The 26,628-nt window shown below is 45.2% G+C and overlaps 1 protein-coding gene across 4 annotated transcripts; it reads right to left on the bottom strand.

Annotated features, from left to right (window-relative positions):
- On the bottom strand, window positions 1-14,213 carry LOC125433206 (survival motor neuron protein-like). Of its 4 annotated transcripts, none has more exons than XM_048497651.1 (9): window positions 14,128-14,213; window positions 13,501-13,572; window positions 9,596-9,742; window positions 7,490-7,687; window positions 6,113-6,283; window positions 4,943-5,056; window positions 3,696-3,785; window positions 3,323-3,417; window positions 1-255 (listed from the first exon to the last, which is right to left on the bottom strand). In XM_048497651.1, the coding sequence occupies exons 3-8, from the start codon at window positions 9,686-9,688 to the stop codon at window positions 3,331-3,333; spliced, it is 753 nt and encodes a 250-aa protein (XP_048353608.1). In that variant the 5' UTR covers window positions 9,689-9,742; window positions 13,501-13,572; window positions 14,128-14,213; the 3' UTR covers window positions 1-255; window positions 3,323-3,330. The 4 variants fall into 4 exon arrangements, with proteins under 4 accessions (XP_048353608.1, XP_048353607.1, XP_048353605.1 ...); XM_048497650.1 differs by having other exon boundaries at window positions 9,596-9,727; XM_048497648.1 differs by having other exon boundaries at window positions 14,072-14,207.
- Between the last annotated feature and the right edge of the window lie 12,415 nt (window positions 14,214-26,628).

Here is a 26,628-nt window from a genome sequence, read left to right as displayed (position 1 = left end):
ATCAGACAAAAAGGTTTTTATTTTTGGGGGAAAAAATAGATGAGGTTTTAAAAAAAATCCATCTTCGGAGGGGGAAAAAAAGTGATCAAGTATCCGGTACAGATGGGGACGGCTGGAAGGTCCCTTTGCTGGTCTTGCCTCTGAGGTTCGAGGCCAACTCTCATCTGGTTCGGACTACAGATGCCCCAAACAAAGACTCCTGTCTTAGCTGGGATCCACACCAGGAGAGGAGATTGAAGCAGAAAAGAGAAAGGCCTGGAAAAGCAGAACCATTCCAAACGTTATTTTGGCTTATATTATTATAAGGGACAACGATGAAGTCTATTGCAATGTTTACAGAACATACCTCTTCCCTTTGTACTACAGCATCCTCTACCACCCCATTTCTTCAATATGGTACAGGCATGCCTCAGTAGACTTCAGTGGCCTGGGACACCCACCAATACCTTTTGTGGTTCTCCTTTTTGGCATTGGAAATAGCTAGAGAGAGTAGCAGTGGCGTAGTGGTTAAGAGCAGCTGCATTCTAATCTGGAAGAACCGGGTTTGATTCCCCGCTCTGCCACTTGAGCTGTGGAGGCTTATCTGGGAAACTAGATTAGCCTGTGCACTCCCACACACGCCAGCTGGGTGACCTTGGGCTAGCCACAGCTTTTCGGAGCTCTCTCAGCCCCACCCACCTGACAGGGTGTTTGTTGTGAGGGGGGAAGGGCAAGGAGATTGTAAGCCCCTTTGAGTCTCCTACAGGAGAGAAAGGGGCGATATAAATCCAAACTCTTCTTCTTCTACCAACAATGACCGACTCTGTAAGTATACGATCTCTGGACGAATTTTCTCCACCTCCTTTTCCCTGTCGGGATAGTCCTTCGGAATCGAGTTCTGGTATGGGTTCAAGTCAGTCTAAGGTCCCAAAAGGGACCCCGATCTTAAACATGCAAAATAATTATGGGCCTCAGTCAACCAAATATTTAAAGCAGTGGAATGGCTATACCACCTCAGATAGAAATATCCACTTTCTCTGGCAGGTAGGTTTAAACTGGACTGCAATGCCCCAGGGGAATATTAGATTGCATCTACCCCTGTCAGTTGGATGCCTGGTATTAGGGGGAGGCTGAGGGCAAACAGCGGCATCCTGAATCCACACCAATTATCTAAAAAAAACCTGCCAAAAAACCTGCCAAATTGAGCGTGGTGCCCAATTTGCCCAAATGAGCCCAAAGGAGCAGCAGTGGCGTAGGAGGTTAAGAGCTCATGTATCTAATCTGGAGGAACCGGGTTTGATTCCCAGCTCTGTGGAGGCTTATCTGGGGAATTCAGATTAGCCTCTACACTCCCACACACGCCAGCTGGGTGACCTTGGGCTAGTCACAGCTTCTCGGAGCTCTCTCAGCCCCACCTACCTCACAGGGTGCTTGTTGTGAGGGGAGAAGGGCAAGGAGATTGTAAGCCCCTTTGAGTCTCCTGCAGGAGAGAAAGGAGGGATATAAATCCAAACTCTTCTTCTTCTTCTTCAATGCTCAGACTGTCCCACTGGTCTCTTGCTCCACTAGAGACAGCGATTAAGCAACAGATAAGCTGCAGGCTCAGGTTTCTCCTCTTCTGGTTTTGTCTGTGATGAGATTTTTAAGTCCTGAGGAGCTCCAAAATGTTCTTGACGGCAGGGCACTTTTTCAGGGATAGTCTGAAAATGGATGCTTCCCTGGAAATGTGACACCCAACTTCTGGATTAGAATATGAAAGAAATACTCAAACAAATCAGACCCAGCAGGTCCAGAAGTGAGCTACATGATCTCCGTAAAGATTTCCTGAAGTAAATGAGGGTCAATACAAATATCAGGAAGAATTGAGAAATGTTACTTTTTTCTTGTAATTCTGAGGCTCATCTTGGCTGAAGACCAGCTTAGAAGAGAAGAGTTTGGATTTATGCCCATCCCCCTTTCTCTCCTATAAGGAGACTCAAAGGGGCTTACAATCTCCTTTCCTTTCCTCCCCCCACAACAAACACCCTGTGAAGTGGGTGGGGCTGAGAGCTCCGAAAAGCTGTGACTAGCCCAAGGTTACCCAGCTGGCATGTGTGGGAGTGCACAGGCTAATCTAGTTTTCCAGATAAGCCTCCATAGCTCAAGTGGCAGAGCGGGGAATCAAACCCAGTTCTCCAGATTAGAGTGCACATGCTCTTAACCACTATGCCACTGCTGCTCCTCTGTATTGTCGAAGGTTTCACGGCCAGATTCAACTGGTTGTGGTGGGTTTTCCAGGCTGTGTGGCCGTGGTCTGGTAGATCTTGTTCCTAACATTTCGCCTGCATCTGTGGCTGGCATCTTCAGAGGTGTATCACAGAGAGATGTCTGTTACACACTGTGTCTAGTGAGAAGGGAATGTTTAGTGGGGTATATATTGTCTATGTCCCAGGGTGGGGAACCAATCAGTAAGTGTTTGGGCGGAACTTGCTATGCAAAGGGACATTGTAGTGCGGGTGGGGTTATCAGTCCATTTACACTGTTAGTCACATTCGCATTCCCTGCAGTAGCAGCAGTATTGGTGAATGCAAATCATGTGTCTGGGTGGAGTCCATTGCCCATTAACTTAGCATGCCCTTGGCCTTTGATTCTGGTGTTTTTAAGTACTGGTAGCCAAGCTTTGTTAATTCTCAGAGTCTCTTCTTCCTTGTTGAAATTGTCTTGGTGTTTATGAATTTCAGTGGCCTTCCTGTTCAGTCTGACATAGTAACCGGCTGCAGGGAATGCAAATGTGACTAACGACGTAAATGGACCTGGAATTATTTATTTTATTTTATTTTCTTCACACAAACCGTGACTTTCTTCCCAAAGCAGCTTCTTTCATCCTCCCTATAAAAGGCTGCTTCAGACTCCAATATTGCATCTGCTAAAAAATACATGCCCATTTTCTTATGTTCTTGGAGTGGACCTTTGCCCACCAGCAAAGTACAGATATCCATTCCAAATGACTGGGGTTTGGGGCGTGACACCCCCTGTGAATTGGAAATCCGTGTAAAATTGTTGGCCCTCCACTCATACCAGAGAAGTCTGAATTTTTTTCTTTCATTTTAACTGTTAAAAAAAGAAACTATGTATGTTTACGGGATTAAAAGACAAAATATGTAGATATTATACAATACTACGCATGTACTTTATACATTTCTGAGTTTCTAAATTTTTGTGTTGACTGCAGCTTCCACAAACCTCCCCCAAAATTCCCACTTAGTTTCTTATGCCGACACGCAATATATTGAAATCACGATGGGGAAAGTCGCAATGTAGAAGGGTTACCTGTAACCGTCTGTTCTCCCCCTCAAAGACCCACCTGAATTCCTAGCGGTGCTCAGAGACTCTTGGATGTGGAGCAGGTCTCTTCTTTGGAGCAAGAACGGCCATTTCCTTTTGTCCTTGTCTGAGGCCCTGAATGACCAGACACAAGGAAAGAACTTCTAGGGACATACTAGATTGAAGTCTCTGAAACATCCTCTACCACAAAAAAGGCCAACCCACAGTAGGAAGAAAATCCACACACCCTCTCAAAAAACCAGTGGAGATTCAATCGTAAAACAGTAAGGAATGTGCTGTTATGGGACACAGTAGTGGACGATGTCATTCCAATTCCCACAGTTCAGGCTGTGTGTTAGAGAAAAGGACCTCCCCCCCGGCCCCCCCGCATTCTACCAGATGATAAGCCTTACCACATAGTAGCCAGTATGGTAGCCACTCAAATGCCAAGCCACGAGCATACTGAGAAGGAATTCTTCATCGTTGCAGCTGTGCGGAGGAGGCTGAAAAGGATGGATGAGGCGGAAGAGAAAGGATCTGGGTCAGTCATGAGACACTTCCCCAAGGCGTACCCCTCTCCTAGTTTCCTGACACTTTCCCGTATTGACAGCCTGTGGAACTCTCTGCCACTAGATGAGAAGGAGGAGAAGGAGGAGGAGGAGGAGTTTGGATATATACCCCCCCTTTCTCTCCTGTAGGAGACTCAAAAGGGCTTACAATCTCCTATCCCTTCCCCCCTCACAACAAACACCCTGTGAGGTGGGTGGGGCTGAGAGAGCTCATAAAAGCTGTGGCTAGCCCAAGGTCACCCAGCTGGCGTGTGTGTGGGAGTGCACAGGCTAATCTAGTTTCCCAGATAAGCCTCCACAGCTCAAGTGGCAGAGTGGGGAATCAAACCCGGTTCCTTCAGATTAGAATGCACCTGCTCTTAACCACTACCCCACTGCTGCTGCTCAAGATGGCCTCAAACATGGCCTTCCCCCTTGACCCAGCAGCTCCCTCCTCCTCTTTCCAGATGTCTCAATCAGCACAGAAAGGTTAATGGTACCCACCATGGTGGGGGGGATCTCTCTGGCCTTTTCTCCCCCCTAAGCCCCATGTGATCAGCTCCCTCCTCCTTTTCCTGGATGCCTGCTCCTCTTCCCGGGTGCCTATATCATAATGCAACTGTTAGTAGCGCAGTTGCAGCCGTGACTCTCCCAGGGGGAGTGGCAAATGCCTGCACCTGCTTCTCCTCAGGCCGCTGCAGAGCACAGTGACTGTAAGTATTCAGCAGTGGGAGAAAAGGGCGAGTGTGCGAGAGAGTATTGTATTGTATTATTTGATTTGTATACCGCCCTCCCCTGAAGGGCTCAGGACGGTGAACAACAACAGTAACCACCACATTCTGCTATTTTGCTTGTGTTCTTTTTTACTCGTTCACTGTTAAGCCCCACCCCCAAGCAGTGGGTGTGTGGTAATTGGCTGAAAGTGAGTCGTCGCCACCAGGGCTAACCTTTTCTATAATCGGATTTACTTTACCTGCCCTGTGAAATAGGTTGGACTGAGAAAGTGTGATTGGCCCAAGCTCACCCAGCAAACATCCACAGAACAAACATCCACGCGGATTTGAACAAGGGTCCCCCAGATCCCAATTCTACAGCAGGGCAGAGAAACTCACAGGCTTTTGGTCCTTCTGTGGCTGGGGGATTCTGGAGTTTGCCTGGCCTTTGCTCTCGTCACTTCTCCCCTCTGGAAATCGCAAAACATCACTCAATACTTCCTGGGTAGAAAGCTAAGGCAGGCAAAGCAAAGAAGATAGCAACGAATAAGGAGGTTGCTAAAGGATTGGGGGAGGGGGGCGGTCTTCTCCTAGGCCAGTCTGAAGAAGCCATTCTATATGACTTGCATACACCTTGACTCACTCCCTTGAGCAACCTGGAGTTATCCACTGCAGCAGCACCAAATTTACTTTTCTATGTACAGCATGCTCAATGAGGACTGAACTAACACAATGGAGGAGGAAGAAGCCAGATCCCTGAGAGTCGGAGATCTGGGCACCATAACTCAGCAGTCAACAAAGGACAGATGAATCCACTAGGCCTCGCTGCCAACCATTCTTATTTGGCTGGCGGGCCTTGCAGAGTCGGTGCTTGGTTATTTTCCAGTGCGTTTCACGAGTTTCATGGTTAAAATTTTTAGCTGGTCATTGTGTGCTAAAGACCCACTTAACAACCAGATATACATTTTGCAAGTAAAGAAAATGAAAATGTCACTGTTATATATACCTAAGTGCGTGCACGAACTCACATACAAACGAATACACGTTTGTTTATATGTATGCATTTGTGCCTGTAATATTTTGTTTAAAAGATTTACATTTAGCAAGGCGTCTGTAGCTTCCAAGGAAGCTGAAACACAATTAACAGTAGATCAATTAAACCAGAGGCCAGCAAAATAAAAATCAAACTAAATTAAAACTGGCCACGGGCGGGGCAGGAACCCCTCCCAATCCCATTGAAAATGTTGTAATAAAAATAAGAATCACAGATATTATTTATACTCTTGTAAAATTAAAGAGCTACAATACATGCACACATTTCTACATTATATGTGGCCAATGATGAGTTTTTGGAGCATATCTACGTTTGCAAGGTCAAAATTCTCCTGCCAATTAAGCAGACCCTCCTGGCATGCCAACAATTAGCAGATTCTCAGCCATGCCAGATGTTGCCCGTGGGCTGCCTCTGGCATCAGCTTCTCAGGCCTTTAATCCACGGCCTTTTCTTGCCTCTTTTTTGGTGTTCTGAGCCTGACTGGCACCCTACACAAACCCAGACACGCCGCTCACCTCGCGTTCCACAGGGGGCCAAAGATCGGCCAACGCCTGCCACTCTTGGTTCCTGTAATGGTTGAATTCCACCCAGCACATGCCAGTTTCCGCGTCCACTTCCTGAATGGTGGCCGGATACAACAAGCCGTCTCCTGACCACACAGCTTGGCACGGGTCTCCCCTTCCCCACTAGGAAGACAAGAAGAGGCATTTATGACCCTGGGAACTAAAGAGTGTATTCCCCTACTCATTCCTGGCCCTATGACAGAACCCTATGACAGTGGTGGAGAACCTTTGGCACTCCAGATGTTATGGACTACAATTCCCATCAGCCCCTGCCACCACAGCCCTATGATCTCAGTTTATTTATTTAGATCAGGGGTGGCCAACCTATGGCGTTCCAGATGCTCATGGACTATAATTCCCATCAGCTCCTGCCAGCATGGCCAATTGGAATTGTAGTCCATGAACATGCTGGCAGGGGCTGATGGGAATTGTAGTCCATGAACATCTGGAGCACCATAGGTTGGCCACTCCTGATTTAGATATTTCTTCCCTGTTTTTCTCCCCAACAGGTAGCTTACAAAATCATTCTCCATTCTGTGAGGTAATCAGGCTGAGGGAAATGGGCTGTACCAAAGCCACGCAGTGAGTAAGGATTTGAACCCAGGCCTCCCACGTCCAATTCCAGCATCACATGACACAACACTGGTTGGTGAGAAGGGGACAGAATTCGTGGAGGAGACAGGCCACAATAGCACTGAGCCTAGAATTCCTGGAAGTTTTCCAGATGTTCATGGATTCGAGAGCTTTTATCAGCCCCCCTGCCAACATGGCCAATTAGCCATGCTGGCAGGGGCTGATGGGATTTGTAGTCCATGAACATCTGGAGAGCCGCAGGTTGCAGACCCCTGAGCTAAATGGAACTTCCAGAGAGTGTCAAAAGCTAGATGAATAAAATGTGTGTTTCACAATGATTCAGGTAGGCTTTTGGACCCTCCTTTTTAGGTGCAAGGAATCTGGGTTTTTTCCTCCATAAAAACATCATTTTCTGCACGCAGAAAGCTAGTTGATGAGGACCGAATTCAGACTCCCCCCCCATACCTGACATACTGCTTTTCTGTGTTCAGAGAATTCAACCGCTCCTTTGTGTGCAAATAAAATTCCACACACAGAGAAATCTAGTGTGTCAGGGAGATTCGGACTCTTTGCCCCTGACACACTGCCCCTGACACACTGCCCCTAGATTTCTGTGTGTGGAGAATTTGAAAGCTCCTCCATACAAGGAAAAGAAAATCCAGTTGACTCTCTGAAACCTGCTGATTTCAGCTTGGGACTTACCAGCGGGGGGTGGGGGGTGGGGGTGGGTAGAGCCCTCTGCCCACTAGTTCTCACCTCCCTCACTGCATTTTCATCTTTTGGGGGTCTCCAGTCAGGGGGTAGGAGAGCAGTCAGCTGTTGCTCCTCTTCATTTCCATAGCCATCGAAGCGTACCACACAGCATCCCTCTTCCTGATCCATGGAAGTGATGCAAGCAGGATACAGGAGCCCATCAACTGACCATACTGCAAGACAAGCGTCTCCAATCTGCCACTAGGCACAGGGAAGAGATGAGAACAACGATTTGGGGGTGGAGTAGAAAGACAAACGAACTGTATGCAGCCAGTCCCTTATTAACGTATTGCTGTCATTTATTTATTTTATTAGATCTACACCCCGCCTTTTCCTGACTATTGTTAGGGCCCAGGTGGCTAACAGTCAAAAAATACACGCAGTTGAAATACATAATACAGATAATACAATTAAAACCTTATTTAATTTAAATCCTGCCTTGTGACGTAGTGGTTAAGAGCAGTGGATTCTGATATGGAGAACCTGGTTTGATTCCCCACTCCTCTGCATGAGCTGCAGACTCTTATCTGGTGAACTGGATTTGTTTTCCTGCTCCTCCACATGAAGCCTGCTAGGTGACCTTGGGCTAGTCACACTTCTCTCAGAACTCTCTCAGCCCCACCTCCCTCACAAAGCATCTCTTGTGGGGAGAAAAAGGGAAAAGAGTTTGTAAGCCAATCTGAGCTTCCTTACAGGTGGTGTATAAATCCAAACTCCTCCCGTTCCTCAACTTTTTTCTCTCCACCCAAAGTGGCTTACAGCATACTCATCTCCTATGTTTTATCCACAAGACAACCCTGAGAGGTAGGCTAGGCTGAGAGTGTTCATCCAGCAAGTTTCCACGGAAGAGTGCAGATTCAAACCTGTTTTTCCCTGATCCTACTCTTGAACTGCATCACTTGGGTTCTCATGTTGGGTTTGATCCCAAACCTCAATGAAAGAAGGAATGTCAAAAAAATTCTGTCCCCAAACCAGAGGTGGGATCCAGCAGGTCCTCACCAGTTCCCGAGAGTGGGTTACTAATTATTTGTGTGTGCCGAGAGGGGGTTACTAATTGGGTCTGCTTTTCCGTTAGAAATTCCATTAGGTCCAAAAATCATAAAGTCCTGTTGTTTCCTATGTGGCTGGTTAGCAAAGGTAGAAAACGGGATAATTCTCCCTGTTGGGCTGTTTTAAAAACATGTTTTAGAAATATGGTAAAGTTCCTTGTTTAAGGAAAGTATCCTTCTTTTGATTTCTAGAAACAAAATTAAGTATTTGAAAGTATTAAGTATTTGACAGGCAGTCAATTAGAGGAGAAGTAGTTGTTTCTGTTGGCAGTAGACGATAGGACTTGCTATAATGAGTTTAAATTATGGACAGAAAGATACCAGCTGGAAATTAGGAACTTTTTTTTACAGCAAGAGTTTTTTAAAGTAACAGAAAAATTATTAATACCCCGCCCCCGTCGTGCCCCACCCAGCCCCATTGGAGCTTACGCCACTGTTTGAATCCCACCACCATGGGAACCTGTTACTAACATTTTTGGATCCTACCACTGCCCCAAACCATGTTTGATAACAGTAGTGGAAAGAGGCAGTGGTGGGATTCAGCAGGTTCGCCCCACTTCGACAGAACCGGTTGTTAAAATGGCTCTTGTAAACAACTAGTTCTTAAATTATTTGAATCCCACCACCGGAACCAGTTGTCCACTGGAAAGAGGCCATCTTGCACTCATTTAAGAGAGAGGCCCATTTCTGATCAAGGTGGTCAACCAGTGTCCAGGATGTAGACTGCAAAGTCACCCCGCCCCATGCCAAAGAAAAAGTGATACTCCCTGAACATAGAACCTTAGATTGTCAAGAAAGCTGAGAGAAGATGCCTTTCTGTCACATGCCAGTCCAGCATAAGAGGGGTATTTGAGGGAGGGGCAAGTTTAATAGAATATTCAGTCAGCTGAGGCTGAATATTCTATTAAACTCCCCCCCCCCACACACACACACATGACTTGCTGAGGATAATAAATGCAAATCTGTAAACATCTGCCAGAAAAAAGCAACTAGGAAATCTTTCTCACACTCACAACAGCTGCCAATTCCCCCTCCCAGCAGGCTTGCCACTGTTACTTACCTGCCTGCCTTCTTCTTCGTCCTTGTATTCCTCTTCCACCTCTTCTTCTTGTTCTTCCTCCTCCTCCTCCTCTGATTCACTTTCATTGTTCATTCTGCATTCTAGGGGGTTTCTGCCATTTCCAAGGGTCTCCTGCAAAGAGAAAGGCTAAAACATTTATTTATTTTATTAATTAAATTTATAGGCCGCCTCATCCCCGAAGGGGAGGTTATAGCTTTGGAGGTTATAGCTGTTATTTTTTAAAGGCAGTTGAGGAGATGACAAGAATGAGAGCTATTAAATCCTAGAGGGCATGCAGAAACCAGACAGAGAGACACTTTTTCTTCCTCTCCTATGATATTAGTCGGTTAGGTTCGTATGTGAGCAGACAGCACTTAAGGCACGGCCAAGAGGTTATAACAGGCTTTAGAAGTCACCCCCAGCACTTTGAACTAGGTCCAGAAACAGAGTAAGAGCTGAGGTGGGTGGATCAAGACTGGGATAATACAATCCCTACAACCCACCCCAGTCAACATTCAGCTTCAAATTCAGCACCAATTAAAGTTTTCAAGCATTTTTCAAGGGTAGCCCCACACACAGCACACTGCAGTAATCTAGCATTTCTACAACAGAGGACTAGAAACATGCTGAAAATAAGAAGGGCCGGTCTGTTTTCTCTCTACGTCCCCATTTCTGTCATCCTTCCACTGCATCTCTGGGCAACTCCATAACCTCAGCCAATTACTCAATTTAGTTACAATTTTGCATTAAATTGTCGACTTAAAAAAAACTTTTATTTTATAATGTGCTGCACGCAACTGTCTTTCTTTCCCTCTCACACTGTACATTGCTCTAATATTTTAAGGGTGTTCAGTAAAAACTCACAATCTCACTTTCAGAAACAAATTTTCTAAGCAAGGTTACCTCAGACCAATAGTGTAGAATATTGTTTACCATCATATTATTTTGTAGGGGTGCGTTAGCAAACCCAGTAGAGCTTCAGAAAGTGCACAGGAATGCCTGCGCCATCTGTCCCCTCCTGGGCTCACACGTACGCACATCACGAGATCCCCCAGACACCCGGGTCACAAGACGCCTGAATGTGGATTCGACCCAGACAGGAACGTCTCTCCCTGCACGTACGCAACCCTCCGCTGAGTCATGAATTGCGCAACTTTCTCCCGCTCTCCCGCCTTCCCAGACCCTTAATAAAGGTGCCAGGGACCCCAGCTCGGCAGGCTAGCCAGATCAGCCGCTGGCTTCTCTCCACCGGTTTCCTGATATCGCTGCGTCTCGTCTCTTCATTGCGTCGCCGTAACGACTTCATTATTTAATTATTATCATTTATTGGCATGCCGCCATTTGTGTGCACGGGCTCGGCACAGCCATAACAAAAAAAGTCCCTGCCCCCAAGAAGCTTACAATCAAGTCAACAGTTAAAACCACACAATTATTTTTTTTTGAAAAAAGGCTATGAATTAACAGCACAGTAGAGCGATAAAGAAGCAGCAAGTCAGAACAGCAGCAACTGAGGACAAAATCAAACTTCAGAGATAGCAGTATTTTCTTGTTGGATGAGATCAAAGGTCTGTCCAGACTGCCATCTTGTTTCCCAGTCAAATACATCCAGAGAGTCCACAAGCAGAGTGCTGCCTCTGAACATGGAAGTTACATTTAGATTGTGAGATCTTGAGACTGAAGTCAATAAGCGGACTCCAGATGCTGGATCAGAAGTCTTTATTGATAACAGCTAGTACCTGGCTTTCAGAAAACCAGTTCTGTCAGTCTACGGCAGTGGTGGCGAACCTATGGCACGGGTGCCAGAGGTGGCACTCAGAGCCCTCTCTGTGGGCACGTGCAAACAGAGTGCCCCCCCCCCCCCACATCTAGGCTGGCCTGGGCCGCTGGGCTCGACTATTAGCATTAAAACTAAGACTCTAGTTTGGGGAAGCAGTGTAGGTAACCCCTGTTAAGCTTGCTGTGTAAAACCCCACCGATTTTCATGTGACGTAATCCAAAGCGCTGCATCCTTACCTGGGAGTAAGCTCGTTTGCTGGCAATGGGGCTTGCTTCTGAGTAAACCCTTCTAGGGTCGTGATTCACCCGTTCAAAGAGTAGCACGGTTGCTTCAAAGCAAAGCCACCGACTACCACCAAGCTTACTCCTGAGTAACGCACACCTTGGAGCCAACCGTTGTTTCTAAACTAAAACCTCAGTATCCAGGTTAAATTGCCATGTTGGCACTTTGCAATAAAAAAGTGGGTTTTGGGTTGCAGTTTGGGCACTCGGTCTCGAAAAGGTTCGCCATCACTGGTCTACGGAAATACATTTGCCTATGTCCTCTCAGAGTTTCTGCCACAAATCCCCCCTCCCTGATTCCCATGGAATGTGAGAATAACACGACTGAAAGAGGGTTGTTTGGGGGTTGAGCATCTCAAGGCTAGCACAGTGATAGTTCTCAGCTGCCTGCCATGCCCTCCCACTGGGAAGGCACCAGGGTTGCTTCTAGTTATCTACAGTTGCAAGCATCAAAGGGAAAGGAAAGGAAAGGAAAAGATCCATTAACATATCAGGGGGTGAAGACAACTGCCCCTTCCCCTCAGTCCGGTGCGAAGCCTTGCACCCCAGGGCTGCTCTTTGATGGCAGGAGAGAGAACATCCTGACATAGATGGACTTCTCCTCCTCTCCAGTTTGTCCTCTTTTAAAGCCATCTAGGCTAACAGCGGTCCCTGCCTCTTGTGATAATGGTGGTCAAGAACGTGAAGAAGAAGAACAAGAACAAGAAGAGTTTGGATTTATATCCCCCCTTTCTCTCCTGTAGGAGACTCAAAGGGGCTTACAATCTCCTTGCCCTTCCCTGCTCACAACAAACACCCTGTGAGGTGGGTGGGGCTGAGAGAGCTCCGAGAAGCTGTGACTAGACCAAGGTCACCCAGCTGGCATGTGTGGGAGTGCCCAGGCTAATCTGAATTCCCCAGATAAACCTCCACAGCTCAGGTGACAGAGCGGAGAATCAAACCCGGTTCCTCCAGATCACATACACGAGCTCTTAACCTCCTACGCCACTGCTGCTCCAGTGTGGTTTTGTGGTGGACCATCATAGAGGAGATAGTTCCACAATCATCACAGAACTGACCCTGCGCCAACATGGGACTGGAATACAGGCCCAATCATCAGATCATAAACAAAGAGAGAAAGGGCCTTCTAGAAGGAAGTACTTCCTCAAATACTTTTGGGCCCAGGTGGTCCAGAGTTCTCAAATAATTCAGCTGTAAGCAGCAGGCAATCATAAGTTTCCACCAACCACCACCAGCTCCATTTCATCCCAAATCAGTTCATTAGCCTCTTTTCCAGGCTCAGCTTCATACTCCCGACAAAGCAGGTGAGGAAATCAAAGCCAGCAAAGCTCCCACCATATGAAAACTGCTGTGTTTTTTGCAAACTGTTCTGGCTCATTTATAAGAACATAAGAAAGAGCCTGCTGGATCAGACCAGAGTCCATCTAGTCCGGCACTCTGCTCCTCGCAGTGGCCCACCAGGTGCCTTTGGGAGCTCACATGCAGGAGGTGAAAGCAATGGCCTTCTGCTGCTGCTGCTGCTCCCAAGCACTTGGTCTGCTAAGGCATTTGCAATCTTAGGTCAAGGAGGATCAAGATTGGTAGCCACAGATCGACTTCTCCTCCATGCCCCTTTTAAAGCTATGCAGGTTAGTGGCCATCACCTCCTCCTGTGGCAACATATTCCGAACACCAATCATGTGCTGCATGAAGAAATCAGAGCTAGGGTCTGATTGTGGAAGATGGGAATGGCAAACCATCTCCGAACATCTCTTGTAAACCATTTGGAGTTGCCATAAGCTGTGATTTGAAGGTGTACCCACACACATCAATGGTCTGTTTAGGAGGCAGGCATACAGGGCGCTTACCTTAAAGGAGTGGACAGCATAGTCATAGGAATGGATCAGGGCCTGGTCGTCAAAGGCTGCACAGTCTGCAATCTAGAGCAGGCAAGACATAATGGTTTTCTGAAATCAGCTCAAAAATTGGGACATAGCAGTTCAGACAATGAACAACCACAGTAGCATTTGGACAGCACTTTTGCCTATCTAAAGCTCCTCACATATGTCTTCTTGCTTTAATCTTTCAAACACCGAATAGCACACAAGCTTGGAAGTTACACAGAACGCTTGGGCTGACAACTCCAGAAGCAATTCCCTCCGCAGCCATGAGCAGGCAATCCTATTTTCAAAAAGTTGGCATCTGTTGGAGTGCACAAGCTAATCTGGTTCACCAGATAAGCCTCCACAGCTCAAGTGGGCACAGCGGGGAATCAAACCCGGTTCTCCAGATCAGAGTGCACTTGCTCTTAACCACTACACCACGCTGGCTCTCTTTGCAAAAGTTCTCTGCATGCATCTGGAGGCAATTTAAACCCTTCGGGAAGAAATATAACACTGGCATTCAAACTAAAGGAAGAGGGAAGTCTGGCAGACTCACCCTGGGTCCCTGGCTCTGATACACAACTTCCCCTCTACATTCAGCCATTGCAATACCCGTGTTCTCCTTCAGTTTTCAGCGCAACTTGTTGCAAAGCAGCGGAGGAAAATTAAACGTGTGCATGCAACTAACGAGTTCCCTCTACCTATATCACTCTGGGAGTTGTAGTTTCCGTTCCCAGTGTTCTCCGCGTAAAGAAATGACAGTTTACGAAATCTGCACTACAAATCCCAGAAGGCATTGCTTCCCTATTGGACGAGTTGTAGAGCAGAAGAGCTGCTTTGGAAGGGCGTGGGTGCATAGCGCCCCCTAACGGTCGGCGATGTCAACTGCCGCTTTTTATTCTTGTTTACCGCGGTTTCTTTCATACTTAGCAAGCAACCTAACTTGGCTCTGCCATCAAAGATATATTCGATACTGATAAAGTCACAGCTCACATGATTTGCTGTTGTGTCATGTTACAGGCACTGGCAGAGATTTATTTGCCGTCTTTGTACTAGAGTTCTGTGGCATCTTAAAAGTTCATTGTGGCATCAATTCACGTGGCCCAATGGCCCGCGTCTCCAGAATCTTGAAGTGTTACACTTAGAAAGCGGGGTCTTGTGATTTTGAGCTGCTGCCCTTCACAGAATCTGTCACTCTCCCTAAAGTCTCTGTGAGATAAGAATCTCAGGATGGGGAAATGAATGTCCCTTGTGTCTAACTCACATCAACGGCCAATGCTTGCACATCGATGCTACAGTGTCACTTTGCTTCCTGTGAATGCACTGTGGTGTTTGGAATTGTTGCTGAGATATTGCAGGACCCTTTGGGTTTTTTCCCTTAATAAAACAAGCCCTGTAAATTTTTAAACACAAGCTGTAGTAGAGTAAAAAAAACATGCAGCAGGCAGAGTGCAACCTGTTGTAAGGTGCTAGGAGGAGGCGTCAGTTGTGATCTGTGGAATGAGAACTGAAGTTTGACATGCACGTCTCCACTTTCATTTGCATGCGGAGAAGAACTTTTAGCAATATCTCAATAGATCTGAAAAAAGGGGCTTCATAAAAGAAGTACTCTAAAAATATGCTTTGTAACATGTGGTGGCATAGTTCAAGCAACTAGAATCTGAGAAATGGGCCTGGTGGATTTTCCAGGCTGTGTAGCCACGGAATGGTAATTTTGCTCCTAACGTTTCACCTGTATCTATGCCTGGCATCTATGGGAGGTGAAATGTTTGGAGCAAAAATGACCAGACCACAACCACGCAGGCCAGAAAACCCACATTACCCAGTTGATTCAAACTCCTCCCCCCCCCCCGGCATGGGCATCCATGCCGCACACACCCCCACACCACCACTTACCTTATGTGGCTGCGGTGTGTGGGTGGCTGCGACATGGGGGCCCATGTTGGGGCGGAAAACAAGATGGCCGGGCGGTCATCTCCTCTGCCCAGCTGTGTGGCCTCACTTGGCACAGCCGGTTCTCACGGCACAAGGGCTGGCTGCACCATGCGGCCATCCCCTCGCGGCGCAAGAGCTGGCCATCCTCTCTGCCCGGCTGCAGATGCTCCGTCAGGCAGAGGGTGTGTGACCCCACTTGGCACAGCTGGTACTTGCGATGTGAGAGCTGGCTGTGCTGCGCGGCTATCCCCTCTGCCCAGCGGAGCAGCCTTGGCCGGGCAGAGTGTTAAGCCACAGCACGAGCAGTCCTCTCGCGCTGCAGCCAGTTCATCAGCTGCCCAAGGGGTGGGCCAACGACCTGGCTGTGGCACAGAGCAGCCAGGTGCCACCTGGTCAAGCCTCGGCCTGCCCCTCAGGCAGCAGCCGAGCCGGCCAAAGGGGCTGAGAGCCTGCCTGGGCGGCGCCTGGCTGCACGCTTCTCCATGCCGCGGCCAGGTTCTCTGCTGCCTGAGGGGTGGGCCAAGGCCTGCCTCTCGCACAGCAGTGTGAGGGGTGATATTCCGGCCCCCCATGTGACTCCCACAGGGGCGCCCATGGCGTTTGTCCACGGATGTCCCCGTGGCAACTATGCCACTGGATTCAACAATACATAGAATCTGAGAAGCTTGAGTTCAAATTGCCATACTTCCATGAACCACGTTGGGTGACTATGTGCCAATTTCCTTCTCTCTCATCTTGATACACCTTACAAGGTTGTTGTGTAGGCAAAACAGGAAGGCAGAGCCATGTACACAGTTTTGAACTCCATACAAATGTACCCATTCCATAGGTAGGTTGTCAGGACATTCATATACCAAAAACAGCAGTCGAAGGGAAATTTTGTCCAACTTTATTTATTCAGTCTCACAGTTGGGAGGGAACCCCAGGCATCCTCTAGTCCAACCTTCTGCCAGGTATCCAACTGACACTTTCAATCTTCACTTGACAGTTTCAGTCTGCCTTCCTTGTTGAGACTCAAGGCAGATTACAGGACATAATCAGGGCTTCAGGAGCAGCAGTGGCGTAGGAGGTTAAGAGCTCATGTATCTAATCTGGAGGAACCGGGTTTGATTCCCAGCTCTGCCGCCTGAGCTGTGAAGGCTTATCTGGGTGATATGAACAAATAGTTTGTAATGTTTTAAGCCATTGTATTTAATCATATAAGTTATATGAGTGTAATTCACTGGGCACTGAGCACTTCAGAAACTTATTTTTGTTAAGAAAAACAAAACCTGAAGAGCAAGCCTGACACTGGCCTTGAGTTGAAAGAGAACAGGGCCCCAGCAAGGAGATAAGGAATTAGCAGAAGCTTACAAATACAGATAACAGTAAAATAGAAACTTAGTTGTTATAAAAACCTTATAAGATGTTTTTAACTTAAGTTGCACCAAACATGGGATGAAAAGGTGTGGTGAAAGGTGGGATGAAATGCTGTGGTTCGGTACCGCCTTCTCTTGACTCCAAACCAATAGTCAGGAAGACAAGGAGGGATGTTTGTAAGAAGGTATAAATTATGTTACACAAGCAACAGCCCCTTTGAACCTCCTCCCTGTTGCTAACAGAGGAGAGTTCCCTCTTCTGCGCAGAATTGAAACAATAAACTCTGAACACTGAAGAAGCTTATGGATGGTTATTTGTGAGTAACTGGACAGAGTTTTAGTTTTCTGAACACAGGGCTCTGCCCTGTGCCTAACAATTGGTGGCCCGTACGGGGAATTAATCTTGATCTAGCTCTGGTTTGGACAGTCTCTCTGTGGGCGCCCCCACCTCCTTTAGGTGGTCAGGGCACTGTTCATTCTGCAGCTCAGCATTGGGATTGAAGACTCGACAACTTTTAGAGCCAATTCTTCAGTGCTCAGACTTTTAGCAGAGGATTCCTGAAATAGGGGGTCCCTGCAATTGTATCTTAAAGGTAACAGTTAGAGCAAGGATTCCTAGAACACGGATATCCTGGAGTAGGTCCTGAAAACAGGGACAAGTTGGTGACAAGATGGTGAGTAGTGGTTATTGAAATACACTACACAGGAGAAGAAGGGAGGAGGAAAGACGTTTTCTCAGAGGATAAAGACACAGGGCACGGCCCCTCAGACCCCCCTTAAGGCACAAGTGCAATGGTAGAATAAAGGGAGTGAAAGGGTACGCTCTTTCAGAGGTTTTAGATGGGAGGTATAGTGGTAAGGATACCCCCCGGAGACCCCCCTGGCAATAAGGTTGAGGTCAGTGGGACCAAGATGACCTATTGTTTTAAAGGTATGGCTAGCCAAGAGTATAAAAAGATTATTGTATTTAAAGTTTTTTTTTGTGAGTTTAGCTAATTTTTAGAGCTCTTTTATTTTAAGAAAATATTTTTGATAAAAAGAATTAAAACAGGCTGTTTAAAGTAAAAAGAAAAAAAATGCTTTTAGAGCAGTATTTTTATAACAGGAGAGGGAGGAAAATCCTGCTCAGTGGTTTGATTATGTTTGTGTGTGTGAGAGAGAGAGGCTTTTTAGCCGTACCAATGCTGGGACTGAAAGAAGGTGAACCTGCAGCTGCCCCTGTTTACACAAAGAGAATGTTAAAGTTTCTGTTTAGTTACAGAGACTCCGAGGCATGGAGAAGCAAAGAGTTTTTAAGTTAAGGAATGTAGAAAATGAGAGGGAGAGAAGGGGGTTGCCACCCTTGGAAACAACCCTCTGCCTCAAGAAGGAATCAGAGTATAAAATGCAGAAAGGGAAGCAGAACATGTTTAAAGATGAATTCATGATGGCAGTTAAATAAGAAAGCAAATTGAAAATAGGGATGGACATTTATAAAACATAAATTGTAAAAAGGATAAAATGAGGTTAGTCCCCAGTCTCTTAATTACAGGGGAAAATGGGAGAGGGGAGCTAAAAATGTTGCAACATTAATTAGGAGAAAGCAGACAAGGCCTTAAAGTAATCAAAGTAAGGTTTTGAGTAAGTTAAAGCAATGATAGAGAAAAGGGGGCTGAGTTAGTCAGGCTCCTTAATGAAATGACATGTTTTAGTAATGCAACAAAAATATGAATGGTGCATAGTAGTTTTAAAAAAAAAAATTCAAAAAATTTGAAACCTAGTGTTTTTAAAGATAGTGGTAGCCTTGTACCCAGTTCCAAAGACCCCAAAAAAATCCAGGCAGAAATTTTAGTATTAAGAATCACTTTTTAACAGCTGCAGGAGAAACCAGGGGAAACTGGGGCACATGTTTAACTTTTTAAAATTTAAAATTTTAAAATTGAAGTGAAGAGTAGAGCCTCCAAGAACAAAACGCAGTATCTCCTGACAGGCTGTCTGCTTCCAAATTGTTCAGGGAGAAAAAAAGCTGCATTGAATTACGTAAGATGAGATGGCAGGCTGCATGCCTGAAGAAAAAAGAGAGATATAAGAATTAACCCTTTTCTAACTGTGAGATGCCAGCTTCACTTAGCAAAGGGTATGAAAGTCAATGAAGATAGCTAATTGAGAGATTAGAGCACCTTCCTTATAAGGAAAAGGCTGCAGTGTTTAGGATTTTTTTTTAGTTTAGAGAAGAGACGTTGGGGATATGATTGAAGTTTATAAAATTATGCGTAAAAAAAAAATTGTTGATGAGAAACTTTTCTTTCTCAAGGTACTAAAAGCAAGTTGGGGGCATACATTGAAAATGTTAGGAAAAAGAAGGGGGGGATTAGGACTAATAAAAAAAACATTTCCTTACGCAATGTGTGATTAGTGTTTAAAATATGCTGCTACAGGAGGTGGGGATGGCCACTAGCCTGGATAGCTTCAAAAGGGGTTTGGACAGATTTATGGAGGAGAAGCCGAACTATGGCTACCAATCTTGATCCTCCTTGATTTGGGATGGCAAACTGCCAGGAAATTTAAGTGACATGCTCATTTGCTTAAATATGAAGCTGTGTTACTGGAACAAACAGATTTTAGTGTTAAACACAGACTTATTGTTGTTAAGAAGAAAATGCAGAATGTAACTATCTATACAGATTCAAAATATTCACGTGGGGTTATTCAAACCTTTGGGAAATTATAGAAGGAAAGGGGTCTTTCTTTCATCACAAGTGGGCAAATTTTTGGCATACTTAACAGTTAGTGGAAAAAAGTTCTTAGAAGCTCTAGAACTCGTACAAGTATTAGTGCTACATGTCAAAAAGGGCATTAAACAAGGGACTCTTGAAATTTTGGCTGACCAAGTGGAAAGGGAAGAAAAATATTTGGGGCACTTAATAGCACAAAGGAGGGTGACTGTTTTTAAATGGGTTTTTTAGGGTAATAAAGGGAAAAGGCACAATGAGTTTGCAATAGTGGATGGAGAAACAAGTAAAATTTTGGAGGCAGGGAGACTGCCTAATCTGGTCAGCACCAAATTTCACGAAGCCTTTATACATTGAATCAGGCATTGCACTTATTTCTAAAATACCAAGATGGAATGCTTCTTGGGGTGTTATAATTTTTTGGAAAAAAAAAAAAGAGGCTTTTTAAGATAGAAGGGGAGAAGAAAAGTTGTTCTAGAATCAGGGGTGTATTTATAGAAGATGATCAAAGGTGGGTTGGTAGTAGCCCGGTTTGGTGCCGGGCATGGGATAAGTTTCACAGGGGTATTAGTGTGTTGGAAAACAACTATAAATGTTTTTTATAAAGTTTTATAATGAGAGATAATTGTATAAAAATTATAAAATTTGTAAGGGGAAAAAGGGTTTGTGTTTTTGTAAAATGTATTAAATATATATAGTTTTTTGAAAGTAATATAGAGGGAAAGGTCAAGGGATATGTAATTATGAAATATATGTAAAGAAAAGTTGGGAAAAGTAGAAATTGAAACATAGATAAATATAGTCAAGCAAATTCTGGCCAAGTTAAGGAAAAGTCTGTCTTAAATGAAAATCCTTTTTTTAGTTTATTCAGAGTTTAAACATAACCATGGGATTATACTTTTTGCTTTTTAAGTAATGTGCAAGATTTTTGTATGGGATGTCATTTTACCACATGAGGGGGTAATTTTTGAAATTAATGATTGTTATTAGGAAATGTGCTGCTGGTCTGGCCTTTGTTTCTGTTTTGTTTTACGGCAGGCGGCTTTATCACAATCTCAGATCCTGGAGTCCAGATCATAAGTTCTTGCCTGGAGACTGAGTTCCAAGTTAAAGCACTAAATGGAGCCAAAGTGGGACGGGCCTTATTAAGTGCTGTTGACGACAGAGGTATCAGTAAGGACAGAACGTGGATGGGCGCATTATATGCTGAAAGCTTCTCATTGGCCTCTTTTGAGCCTGAACTGTTGTTATGCATCCAGACCAGTTGTTTAAACTGGACTTTGAGAAGAAAGCTAGATTAACAAAACTGAACTTAAATTTTAATATTTAACTTCAGGACATTGACAGTTGAAAACTATAAGAAGACAATCCTGTTGGATACTAGAGAAGAAATTATAGAACTTTGCTTTTTAATTTAAAAACCCCTTTGACTTCCTTATGGACTTGATTTGAAAAATGAAGGACTCTTTTGTGTAGAAATGTGGGAGATAGGAGCTTTGGGATAGTGGGGAGGGTGCACTGGTGTAATACATATGTAAAGGAGAGAAAAAGAAGCTTCTAGCTTCTAAGACTAATAGATTCCTGGGTACGGTGGTAGAGGTATCAAGACTGAGGCCTACAGTACTCTAATTGGTAAAATGGGTGGCAATATTGTAATCAATTTTTTTGATATAAGTGGTGTCATATAGTACATGCATTATATTAGTGGTGTGGGGGTTTAATTCTTTTAGTGTGTAGACAGAATGTTATAATAATAAGTTTTATAAAGTAGTAAGGTTAATGTTATTAGTGGCAAATGTCTCTAAAATGTTGAGTATGCCTCTAGAGAGCCTTTTTTTTTTTTACTTGAGAGATGGGTTGGGTATTTACTAATTGAATTCTTTATTTGTGGTTAAAAAATGTCCCATGTTTATTTTAATAGCATAGTGTAATGTAAGTTATATGTATTTGTATGCAATGTTTATTACCTTTAGGCAGTTGTGCACATGCTACACGTCACAAGGTTCAATAGCTTTAGTTACAGAAAAGCACACTTATTTTAAAAGAGCACCAAGTTAACGCAGAAAAACATAATACAATTATGTAAATGCAAGTTTTAGTGGCTTAAAACAGTATGAAAAAGAAAAAGGATGGATAGATATGAACAAATAGTTTGTAATGTTTTAAGCCATTGTATTTAATCATATAAGTTATATGAGTGTAATTCACTGGGCACTGAGCACTTCAGAAACTTATTTTTGTTAAGAAAAACAAAACTCAGAGCAGCCTGACACTGGCCTTGAGTTGAAAGAGAACAGGGCCCCACCAAGGAGATAAGGAATTAGCAGAAGCTTACAAATACAGATAACAGTAAAATAGAAACTTAGTTGTTATAAAAACCTTTGCGTAAGATGTTTTTAACTTAAGTTGCACCAAATATGGGATGAAAAGGTGTGGTGAAAGGTGGGATGAAATGACAGGGTCTGTACGTCTTCTTGACTCAAACCAATAGTCAGAAGACAAGGAGGGATGTTTGTAAGAAGGTATAAATTATGTTACACAAGCAACAGCCCCTTTGAACCTCCTCCCTGTTGTGCGCAGAATTGAAACAATAAACTCTGAACACTGAAGAAGCTTATGGATGGTTATTTGTGAGTAACCGGACAGAGTTTTAGCTCTGAACACAGGGCTCTGCCCTGTGCCTAACATGGGGAATTCAGATTAGCCTGTACACTCCCACACATGCCAGCTGGGTGACCTTGGGCTAGTCACAGCTTCTGGAGCTCTCTCAGCCCCTTGTTGTGAGGGGGAAGGGCAAGGAGATTGTAAGCCCCTTTGAGTCTCCTGCAGGAGAGAAAGGGGGGATATAAATCCAAACTCTTCTTCTTTTTCTTCTCTCACCACAAAGATACCAGCCAGTGGGGGTGGGGGTGGGATCAAAGTCAGTAAATTTTTTATCCCATAACTCTTCATATTCTGTTGGACGGTCGACTGCATAAAGACTTAAGGGAGAAATTAATTAAGACTGTAGCACCCTTCTACCAAAGACTGAACGAATGTGAGCTTCTTTCTTTCTTAGGCATCTTCCACACATGCAGAATAATGCACCTTCAAACCACCTTCACAATGGTTTGCAAGTGGATTTTGCTCTTCCGCACAGTAAAATCCAGCTGCAAAGTGCATTGCAAGTGGATTGAAAGCGCATTATTCTGCAGGTGCGGAAGGGGCCTTATTGATGGACCACAATTCAACAGTTACTTTTGAAGTGGAAAAATTTTTACAAGCAGTTTCTGATCGATGGCTATCTAGTCTTACTAATAATATGCTGGCAGGGGCTGATGGGAATTGTAGTCCATAACATCTGGAGTGCCAAAGGTTCGCCACCACGGTGCTAAGTAATGACATTAATTAATGTCTAACAGAGACTTCGATGGACTGAGCATTATTCTTAAGGTAATCATTTTAACTATGCCACCAAAAATTGTCTGGACTGTTGTCTTGACTCTTCGTAAGAGAGGCAGGCCTTTTGACATTTGGGGTCCAGCACTTGTCTTGCCAATTGAAGATTTTAGGGTTCTCAGATGGGGTTTGGGATCACGTCTCAGATTCTCGGCAGCGTAGAGATTCCAGTCTCCATGTGGGTCCTGGCAGCCTTCTAGAATTACAGTTTGTTTCCAGAAAACAGAGATCAGTTCTCCGGAGAAAATGGGTGCTTTGGGAGGCAGACCCATTTAGCAAATAAATGCAATATTGTGCTTTGCATAGTGGCAAGAAAAGGAGAAGAGGGAGATTTTCCTGTACGGGAAAGATTCATAGACCCCCGTGTGGCTCCTCGGAGCTCACAGCTCTTGTCACAAGTCTTCAACACGTATGGAAAATCCCCAAAACTCCCTTTTACTTATTTACTCCGGCCAAACAGAGACAGAGAACAAAACACAGCTCAGGTGTGCAGATGCTACCAGCCATCACTACAGCAACCGCCTCGTGTCCCCATTTCTGGTTGTCGTGGCAACCTGGGGATTGGACCATCAACAACCACACCTGTTTGCAAAGGCCACAAATGGGCCCCCTCCTCCCTCCCTCCCTCAATCCCGAGGGCTGACATTTCCTTTGGGTAAGGCAGAAGAAAACAACAGGTGGGAAAATAATCTTGGTGGAAAAGAAGTTTCCAAAACGGGGGAAGAATTGTTTTTGGAGGGAGAATTACATTATTTTTTGTTCAATGATTTTACATAATCCAGGGTTATTTTGTTAATTGCTTGTTGACAGGACTTGTAACCCCTCCACCCCGATCCTGAGGGCTCAGGGTAGCCAACTGTATGCACATTCCTCTTCTCTACCTCTTGACACACCTCTGGAAGATGCACAAGCTCAGGCTTTGGCAAACCTCCAGCAGGAGAATGTTCCAAAGGTCCTCAGGGTCCAGGAATCTTCATAGGAACCAGAAGATTGTTGGAAGAGCCCTGTAGGATCAGAGGGAGGGTGGGGGGTGCATCTCAACCAGCATCCTGTTCCCAACCATGGCCCAACCTAAGATCCCACTGGGAAGGCTACAAGCTGGGATTAAAGAGTCATCTTTCCCCTTTTTGACCCCGCTCATGAAACAATAGGTATTAGGAGACATACTGCTTCTAAACATGGAAGTTCCATTTTGCTGTCATGACAGTTTGCCGTCAACAGACCTCTTCATTTTCTGTGGATTTCTGCTCCCCTTCTCTGGAGCCCCATGGCACAGAGTGGAAAGCTACAGTACTGAAGTCAACCTGAGTTCGATCCTAAGGGAAGTCAGTTTTAGGTACCCTGTTCACGGTTGACTCTGCCTTCCAGCCTTCTGAGGTTGGTAAAATTAGTACCTGACTTTCTGGGGGTAAAGTGCAGACAACTGGGGAAGGCAATGGCAAACCACCCCTTAAACAAAGTCTGCCTAGTAAATGTTATGATGTGATATCACCCCATGCGTCAGTAACGCTTGGATCCCTATCAGGAGCAGCAGTGGCGTAGGAGGTTAAGAGCTCGTGTATCTAATCTGGAGGAACCGGGTTTGATTCCCAGCTCTGCCGCTTGAGCTGTGGAGGTTTATCTGGGGAATTCAGATTAGCCTGTACACTCCCACACACGCCAGCTGGGTGACCTTGGGCTAGTCACAGCTTCTCGGAGCTCTCTCAGCCCCACCCACCTCACAGGGTGTTTGTTGTGAGGGGGGAAGGGCAAGGAGATTGTAAGCCCCTTTGAATCTCCTGCAGGAGAGAAAGGGGGGATATAAATCCAAACTCTTCTTCTTCTTCTTCTTCTTCTTTACCCTTTCAAAAGCTGTCTAAATTAGTGAACATTTTGTGGCAGTGAATTATATAGTGAGAGATAGTGAAGTGTAGTGGTTAGAGCACCAAGGAATAGAAAGATGTCCATTTAAATCCACATGCCATGACAAACTTACCTAAGCCAGTTATTCTGTCCCTGTCTATCCTATGAAACAGAGTTGCTAGAATGATAAGATAGTGAAGGGGAGAACCACAAATATACTCCCCCCCCCTCCAGTTTCCAGTAAGGGTGGGTCAATTCAAATGCAATTCACAAAAATAAATGCCTAGCACAAAATACCATTTTTAATTTGCTCAAAGCTTACCTGCGTCACGAACTCAGCAGGTGAGACTTAGGTGGTCTACTCTCTCTCAGTCAGCCCACCCCCGTTTTTGCAATATGGTGTTCAACCTACCTTCAAAAGTTGTTGTAAGGATGATAAAAAGATAACAAAGAAAGGGGAGAAGTTCTTGGTATGCAATTCAATTGTCAAGCACTGATACAGCACATATCTCCTGAATTTATCGCTCGTCAGTTGCGTCAGGTGAACCGCCTCCCTGTTGCCACCGCTCATGTTCCTGCAGATCTACCGCCAGTTGGCTTCTACTGTCATTCCACTCATTTATTTGTGAGTCAAATTATGACAGTCTTGTTCAAAGGCAATGGAACCAGTTAGTGTTGCCCTTGGAACATCTTGTCACTGGAAGACATGGAGAACACATACAAAAGCTCCACTGCACCCATGCACAGCACGTCCCTATCTTTGTGCCCCACTTCTGTCATTCTAGAAACTACATGAAATAGGATTAGGGGTGCCAGCATGATGATGATGATGGTGAGGAGGAGGAGGAGGAGGAGTTTCCCTTCCTCCTCCCATTCCCCCAACAAATACCATGTGATGTAGGTGGGGCTGAGAGAGCTCAGAAGAACTGTGACTACTCCAAGGTCACCCAGCTGGCATGTGTTGGAGTGCACAGGCTAATCTGATATCCCCAGATAAGACAGCTCAAGCGGCAGAGCAGAGAATCAAACTTGGTTCCTCCAGATTAGAGTGCACCTGCTCTTAACCACTACGTCACTGCTGCTCCTGATAGGTGAGACCTGGGAATCCTCGGAATTGCTGCTCAATGACAAAGATCAGTTCTCCTGGAACAAATGGATACTTTGGAAGGGGGACTCTATTGCAATGTACCCTACTGAGATCTCTGTATTCTCCAGGCTTCATCTTAAATCACCAGTTTCCTGGCTTGGCTACCCTATACCCCCCACCCCCCACCCACCCACCCACCCACCCCTACCAGTGGCCAGGAGACATCCCAAACAGAACTGTTCATGAGGGCGTTTTTGTAAAGGAAAAAAAGCCATACTGTAGCAAATGGTTCAGGAAGGCTGTCAGGGAAAGGGACTGTGAACAATACCACTGTGTATATTATCTGTTTACTGCAATTATTATCTTGCTCTCATGGCTTTGTTATGCTTTTGTAATGCTTCTCCCTGCATTGCTTAACATGTTGTGTTTAATCTATCCCATGCTTTGCTTCAGATGACTGTAACCCTGGGTGCATTGCTTATCGATTGCCTCATCCTTTGCCGTGATTTACACGGTGCAAGCCACTCTGGGGCTCAGCAAGAAAGACAGGCTATAAATACAGCAAATAAAATAAATGTCCTCTTGCAAGTACACTGAGTGCTGCTCACATCTCTTTCCAGCACCTCGGAGTATTCTCCACCCAAGCGCTCTTTCCCTCTCTCTTGCACGCACATGGCCCACTCTGCTTGTGTGGTGCTGAGTCACAGTGATGAATCAGCGTGGCCATGTGCTTCCCCAACGC

The sequence above is a fragment of the Sphaerodactylus townsendi genome, linkage group LG05 (assembly GCF_021028975.2).
Source record: "Sphaerodactylus townsendi isolate TG3544 linkage group LG05, MPM_Stown_v2.3, whole genome shotgun sequence".
NCBI classification, from domain to species: domain Eukaryota; kingdom Metazoa; phylum Chordata; class Lepidosauria; order Squamata; family Sphaerodactylidae; genus Sphaerodactylus; species Sphaerodactylus townsendi.
This window is presented reverse-complemented; position numbering and strand designations above follow the sequence as displayed.

What these genes read in the sequence shown, in the direction of transcription:
- LOC125433206 (XM_048497648.1), bottom strand. Translation starts at nt 14,119, where the DNA reads ATGGCTGAATGTAGAGGGGAAGTTGTGTATCAGAGCCAGGGACCCAGG. An exon ending in GGCCCCCTGTGGAACGCGAG is followed by an intron (nt 5,057 to 6,112) that starts GTGAGCGGCGTG and finishes TGCCTGCCTTAG; the next exon opens with CTTTCTACCCAGGAAGTATT. An exon ending in CACAGAAGGACCAAAAGCCT is followed by an intron (nt 3,786 to 4,942) that starts GTGAGTTTCTCT and finishes CATCCTTTTCAG; the next exon opens with CCTCCTCCGCACAGCTGCAA.